This window comes from Lepus europaeus, chromosome 7 (genome assembly GCF_033115175.1).
Source record: "Lepus europaeus isolate LE1 chromosome 7, mLepTim1.pri, whole genome shotgun sequence".
Taxonomy (NCBI): Eukaryota; Metazoa; Chordata; class Mammalia; order Lagomorpha; family Leporidae; genus Lepus; species Lepus europaeus.
In genome coordinates this window covers 39,306,959-39,315,061 of record NC_084833.1, presented here as the reverse complement: position 1 = coordinate 39,315,061, position 8,103 = coordinate 39,306,959, and the positions used below count along the sequence as shown (strand labels likewise).

The following is an 8,103-nucleotide window of genomic DNA, read 5'->3' as shown; positions in this document are numbered from 1 at the left end:
GCTGAAGTTATTTGTGTAGAAAAGGCATGAAGGCAGAAAACTTTGAGTCTTCTCTGCTGTTTTATTTCCTTTGGATTTCCAAGTGAAAATATTGACAAGAAAGCCTGAAGTTACTATTGATTACTCTACAGTGATTTTCTGTCTTTGCCTATGTTTTCTAAAGCATCAGTTCTGTGAATTTTGCTTTACATAACTTGAGAGTTTTATAATGTCAGCTGTGAAATTTGAATTGGATAATCTTTCTCCTGAAGGCTTCAAACATGAACTTGCTTCTGATACAGGTACTACATTAACCTGCCTGACTGAATTCTGTGGTGATTCTTGTCAACTGGAACTTCAGAACTGCAAGTCTGCCCCTGCTGGTAAGCTAATCTTTAGATAAATATGTTTGAGTATCTTAACTTAAACCTGTATTTCTTTAGTGTCAGATGTATAAAAGTAAGAATTGATGTAGTCTACTTGGAAGTAGTATAACTGATACTGATTTTAGTTTCTTCAATTACTTATTTTCCAAAATATGTAAATAGATTTCTGCCAAAAAAAGAACAGGGAGCTCTGGGTTTGCTTATACAGTGAAATGTTAGAGAAGATTTCAGTAAACTGAGAAAAATTTTAGCAGAGAAATACACTTTGTTGGCCTATCAAGGCTTCATTTTGTTTGTGATGACTTGCAATCAAAGATCTTTTCCTGAAACCACAGAGAAAAAGTCCTGCTATCCTTCATTCTTGTCTGTTGTCTCTTATTCCTTTTGCGTAATTATATAAAAATGATATATGCGCTTTGCTTTCATTGAGAACATAACAATATCACTTCTGGTTATGTTATTGTATGACCTTACATAAATTCTAGGTAAGCTGACAGCCTTGATGGACTTTGATGTGAAGAATATGTGTTGATACCTATGGTTGTTACTTACACAGAATCTCACGGTTTATGGTACTGTTCTGTTGTTTGAGAGAATCATGCTATACACTCATAGTTTATATTCATAAAAATTTTAGGGTTTGAATTATAATGAGCAACTTGGAGATTTCAATGAATTGTGCTTTGTGAAAAAATTCTATACAATAATAGATAATATTTGAAGTGTTATCCTCAAGTAAACTCCCATTGTGATATGCAGGTTATTGTTCCTCAAAAATAAGGTAATGCAGTATGAATGAAAAGTTACAAAAAAATCTCCATTGCTCTGGATGTCGTTAGTTATTGATCTTTGTTAGGCAAAAAGTACCTGTATAAATAGTAAATTCCATTAACAACTAGAGGAGTCCTAGAATTTTATCATACGTTTTTGTTATGAAATGTTTGGAAAGAAGTTTTATGTGACACCATCCACAATCAATTGATGATTTTGTATCCAGATATTATTTTGTATTTTTGTGAGTTATTGGCAGTTCTGTAATCAGGAGATTATTTTGTAAATTTTGTTTCAATTGTGGTAAGACAAGAGAATACCATGTTCTATTTTTTTTCGTAAATTGACAGTCATCCTGGGTATTAAACCTACAATTTCATAGAAATTCAGAAATCAGTTCTTTATAAGTATATATAGCTGTATAAAGAAGACTTGGATGGAGAAAAAAAAAACGGTGCATAAACAAAGTATTTGACAGTTTAATGATAATTTAAATATCTATAATCTTTTTACCATTTCTTTTTTTTTTGTTTTTTGTTTGTTTGTTTGTTTTTATTTTTTTCACCATTTCTATCCTAGGCATCTATGTCAGAGATATCACATCCATTCCCTAAGTTTCAATTGTTGTCTTTATGCAGTTGACCTACATCTATCGCTAACTCTCTTCTCCAGAGCTCCCTTCACTAAAGAGCCTGGAACAGCTTTGCTCTACCCCCAGCCCTGTAATCCCAGAAGTGCCTCAAACTCAGCACATCTCAGCTGAACTCTTAAAATACCTCCCTCTTTTTTCATTGTTATTTTTGTCAATGATCCCAGGATTCACATGACTCGCACTTAGCATTACTATAGTAGATCAAATGTGTTTATTTGTGTATCTGTTAAATTAATATTTATCTGCTCTACTTTGTTGTCCACTTTGATAACCCCAGTGCCCAAATGATGTTTGGAGATAAAAGGTTGTAGAAATCCAGTTTGGTTCACAGTGTGCCTGGCTGAGGGACTGAAGACTGACTCTTCCCTACACAAGTGTAGGTACCTATGTAGACTTCTGAAAGATCTCACCTCCTCCAGGTTTTCCATAACATGCCTCCTGTCCTTTCTTGATGCAAAAGTTTGACTAATTTGAATTTCTATTCACAATTTAAAAAACTGTGTGTCACTTGTGTAATAAACCTGAGGTTCTAGAATTTAAACTCTAATTTTCCCAAAAACTTTTCAAGCTTCCTCATGAAGCATATACATGTTTTACAAGAATAATTTGCGCTTTCCAACCACTGTGAGTATTCAGGATAATTTCCAATAATTCCCATACTTTCATTGATTTTTTTCCTTTTTATTTTGATCATTTTATGATTTTTTTTATTTAATGAATATAAATTTCCAAAGTACAGCTTATGGATTACAAAGGCTTCCCCCCCATAACTTCCTCCCCACCCGCAACCCTCCCCTTTCCCACTCACTCTCCCCTTCCATTCACATCAAGATTCATTTTCAATTCTCTTTATATACAGAAAATCAGTTTAGTATATATAAAGATTTCAACAGTTTGCCCTCACATAGCAACACAAAGTGAAAAAATACTGTTGGAGTACTAGTTATAGCATTAAATAACAGTGTACAGCACATTAATGACAGAGATCCTGCATGATATTTTTTAAAAAAGATTGATTACTTTTCTATGTAATTTCCAATTTAACACCAAGGTTTTTTTTTTTTTTATTACTTCATTTTCAATTATCTTTATATACAGAAGATCGCTTCAGTATATACTAAGTAAAGGTTTCATCAGTTTGCACCCACACATAACCACAAAGTGTAAAAATACTGTTTCAGTACTAGCTATTACTTCACCTTGGACAACCCATTAAGGACAGATCCCACATGTGACATAAGTTCACAGTGACTCTTGATATTGATTTAATCATTTTATGATTTTTTTTTAAAGACTATTTTTTTATTTTTGAGAGAACATTTTAATTTACATTATAGTCAAAGTCTTAATGCTCAACTAATTAAAGAACTCAATGAATAAAATGTAAAAATACCACAGTTTAGACAGAAAAATAGGAAAAGCAATAAAAAAATCAAATGAAAAGATATCAACTTTACTCATATAACATAAATATTGAAAGAGTCAAAAAATCATTAATATGTAATTCTTACCAATTTGCTTGACAAGGATTCAAAGCAAAGTTTGGTGAAGCACCCTATTTGCAGCAAAACTGATACATACAGTCATTTCTTCCATTTTTTTTTAATTTAATTTAATTTTAGCTCCAACATTTAAGGGAGGATATACTGAATTAGTTTTTCTAAGGATGGCTTACTTAATTCAACATGATGTCCTTCCAACCATTTTGATGCAAATGATAGCATTTCATTATTTTTAATACCTGAAAAATATTCCACTGCATGGCTTCCAAATGTCTGAAAATGCTCAATACTACTTGCTTCTGTTTATTAAAGTATCATATAAATTAAATGTTGTCTTCTTCCCAAATGTCTGTCAGTACCTCTCTGTCTAAAACTATTTTTATCTTTGCTAAATACCAAGTATTTGTCCTAGATAGGAAAGCTTTACCTTCCAATTTTTATTTTAACTACATATGCCCATGACTCCTGTCTTACTAGATTATGTTTCTTGAGCATAAGTGTAATTCCTTAATTGCCTGTGGTTTATGAATAATACAGATATCATAAATATGAGTTAATATATGATCAAATAATTCATATAGCTTACAGTTTAATAAATCTTCTGCCATAGGAAATATTTCTTTAAATAAAGTTATATGTGTATTTGATTTGCAAGTCTACTGTGTGGAAATAGTACCTGATTTGCCATCATTTGAAGCTTACATAGAATACTGAACATTTTATAATCAACCTTGTGTGTTGAACTTTTTTCTCTATTTCTAATACAAAATTCATTTCTGTCAAAATACACTTATTGAAAACTTAGTGTTAATTAATGACTGTGAAATGTATATGAAAAGGAAAATAATGTGATTGTAGAAGAGGAAAAAATGTGTTTTGAATGGTAAGGTAGGTAAATTTAACCATGCACATGCCCATATTCCCAAGAAGGAAAACTAAACATAAAAGATGAAATTTAGTCAATATAGAGTTCAGCAGGTATGTCTAATATGAAACGTTTCATTGTCAGCAAAAAAATTTTTACACTTTTCACTTACAGGTAACCCATGCCTGTAGAAGCTCAGTGGTTCTCACAGAATGCCTGTGAAGTATCTGTGTGCATTTATCTTAAACTCTATTCAACAAAGAGTGAACCCGAAGACTGGAGAAGTAGTGTAATTTGAACAAAGTCTCACATATCTAGTAAATGCGTGACAATTTGTGTGAGTGCTGAGGTGTGTTCAGACGTTAAAGAGCTTAATCAGTTTTCTGTCTCTAAATTAACTGTTCTTTCTTATCCCTAATACTGCTTGAAAATAAAGTTTAAAAATAGTCTCAAGAGGGAAAATGCTCATTTGTATTTGAGAAATGGATTAATGCAGTAATCAGTAATAAGAATGTAATCACATTTGTATATTAATGATAAATATATTTATTATATTTTTCATGTATCAGCGAATGCACATACTGCATATATACATATGTATACCATCTAATTACATATTATCTATTATATTATACATAGCATGTTCTGATTGATGAGAAACATACTTTTATTTCCATATTGAAATATATAACAGATTAGTATCCTAGACATGCAAGTAGTAAATAATAGAATATATTTCATGACCATGCAAACTTGTCTAGAGTTTAATTCTTAGTTGTAGTACTGTACATGTACTTCTGCATTGAGGATATTAAGAAATTGTCAGTGGCTATAGTGGCATGGAGGGTAAAACTGCTGCCTGCAACGTTGCACCACATATGGGCACCTGTTCTAGTCCTGGCCACTCATCCTCCACTCCAGCTCCCTGCTAATGCATTTGGGAAAGCAACGGATGATTATCCAAGTGCTTAGACCCTTGTGCCCATGTGGGAGGCCTGGTTGGAGCTTCTGGTTCCTGGTTCCTGGCTCTTTTCTTAGGCCTAACCCATCCTCAGCCATTGAGGCCGATTGGGGAGTGAATAAGCTGATAGAAGATCTCCTTCTTCCTTTCTCTCTGTCTCCCTCTCTATTTCTTTTTAATTCTACCTTTCAAATAAGTGGAATTGATCTTTTTTTTTTTAAATTTTATTTAAGTTATACAAGTTTCATGTGTTCCATATATACAGATTTAAGAACATAGTAATACTTTCCACCCAAACCTCCCTCCCACCCACCCTCCAACTCTCTCCCATTCCCATTCTTAATTTTTACAAAAACCTACAATCAGTTTACTTAATGATCATAAAGTTAACCCTATACTAAATAGAAGAGTTCAACAAACAGTATGAAGAAGAAGAAAAAAAAAAAACATAACTGTTCCTCAACAGAAGAGACAAGTGCTGTAAACAATTATTGAATCTCAAAATGTCCATTTCACCCCAATATATTACATAGTAGGTACTCAATTAATTACCTCAGATCAGGGAAAACATATGGTATATATTTTGGGGATGGTTTATTTCACTAAGTATAATGGTTTCCACTTGCATTCATCTTGTTGCAAAAGACAGGGTTTCTTATTCTTTTTTCTTTACAGCTGAGTAGTACTCAACGGCATATAAATACTATAACTTCTTTAAAAATTTTTTTCTGGGGAGCAATGAGTCACTTTTCTGTGTGAGATCAGTGGCACACATGTTTCATATATGTAATTTTTTTCTTATGTCCAACATTAACAATAAAAATATGTGTGCATAAAAACAGATAGTTACCACTCATTAAGAAACTTTTATAAAACTCTAAACATCTTTAATTTCCTAAATAACATACTATAGATTATTATAGGAATAATTTGTCATTCTTGAAAATATATTTGAACCTAATTATGTTTTGACTTCCCTGGTTTTCAAATGATTTTTTTCTACTTAAAGCTTAAAGGCCCTTAAATTAAAAAATATCATTTGTCCACATTATGATCACTATAATATAAGAAGGAAGATGTGACAATTCCTCTATTAAGCAGATGAAATGCAAATTTTTATTCATTTTTATTTGTCTGAAAGGCTGAATAAGAGAGAGAGAGACAGTTTTCATCCAATATTTCATTCCCCAAATGCTTGCAATAGAAGGATCTGGGCCAGACTGAAGCCAGGACCCAGAAACTTTTTCCAAATCTCCCATGTGTTGGCAGGCACCCAAGCACTTGAGTCATTACCCGCTGTCTCTGTCCCCTAGAAATGTTTGGTCTTCTCCTCTTGTCTGCAGCATGTAACTCAATGGATGTATTGTTAGGTCTTCACACATATATTCTTTGATGCTTCTGAATGCTAGCTTTATTACCAGACTCTTAGAGACTCCTACCTAACATGGCTCTCTTTTGTTAATTATTATTTTTCAAGTCATAAATCAGTCTATTGCTTTAAGACACAGACATGACATCTCTTATGATTTAAGAACCTCAGCACAATTAGGTAATAAACTTCTAAGAAAAAAATTTATTTTATTTTTATTAATTGCTTAGCCAAATTTATCCCAAAATCAAATTGGGCGAGGGGACTGCATATTTAGGCAATATAGAAACAACTTATATAAATACTTAAATAACAAGTTCATACACAGTGCTAAGAATTCCAGATCATTTGCATTATCATTTATTTTCCCTTCTAAAACAGGTATTTCCCATGTCTTTTCATACTGCTTTCTGTATTACAAAGTAGATTTTTAGCCAATAGGTGAACCAAAGATTGCTTAATTGAAAAAAATATTCTTAAAAAAGTAATGATCTAAAGTGTTTCACTCAATGTACACCACATTTTTTATCTTTTCACAAAACAGCATATTTAAGAATGTAAGTGGTTCAACTCTAGATGTGTGTTAATTTCATTTTACCTAGAATTTCACATAACATACAGATCCTAGAGCATCTCACATTTAATATTTCTTAATATCCTGATAGATATGCTTTGGATATTTGGCTTTAAGGAAACAAATTAAGTAACTCTTACAGGATAACTAGAGAACTCTAATAAAAGACAGAATAATGTTCTGCTCAATAACCAATAGGTCATATCACATTTGACAAAGTGCTGACAATCTACTGAGTCATTTTCCTCATTGGTAGTGTCTATATCAGGTTGGTTGATCTTGAAAGACTCAACTGTAAAAAAAACTTTAAGGAAAACAACTAATTATAGCACATTTCTTTTTCTTTTTCTTTCTTTCTTAATTTTTTTTTTTTTTTTTTACAGGCAGAGTGGACAGTAAGAGAGAGACAGAGAGAAAGGTCTTCCTTTACCATTGGTTCACCCTCCAATATCGCCGCGGCCGGCATGCTGCGGCCGGCGCACCCACGCTGATCCGAAGCCAGGAGCCAGGTGATTCTCCTGGTCTCCCATGGGGTGCAGGGCCCAAGGACTTGGGCCATCCTCCACTGCCTTCCCGAGCCACATTTCTAATGTACAAAATTATGCTGGATGAAGTCAAAAATAGCAACGATGGGTAATGGCAAGTCTATTTATATGTAATTTATAACAACAATAAAACATTCACAAAGACATGTAGCTTATAAAACTTACACACTTGATTTTCATAACCACCCTATCAAATCATTGTACTATGCCCGTTTTTATGAGTGATAACCCTAAACATTTAGCAGTAAAGGGACATTTTAATGAGTGTTAGACCAAGGACTTAGATTTAGACTTTTACCAATTTCTAATGTACTTGTCACTACACTATTACAAGTACAACTGCTCCTAGTACTATTTTGTATGTAACTATGGAAAATGAAAAAAAATGAGAATAATGATATCTGTGGTACTATTGTAATTAATATGCCAAGTGTTTGACATTCTAATTATTTAGCTTCCCTGAAAATGGTTTGAGGCATCAAGAGGTCAAGTATCATTA

General features: G+C 32.6%; 1 protein-coding gene across 1 annotated transcript in view; it reads left to right on the top strand.

Annotated features, from left to right (window-relative positions):
* The first annotated feature begins 208 nt into the window (after positions 1 to 208).
* The window catches only part of ANO3 (anoctamin 3), a 418,996-nt gene continuing 411,101 nt past the window's right edge, over positions 209 to 8,103 (top strand). The window contains 1 exon segment of the mRNA XM_062198061.1: positions 209 to 362. Coding sequence (XP_062054045.1) covers positions 209 to 362 — 154 coding nt within the window.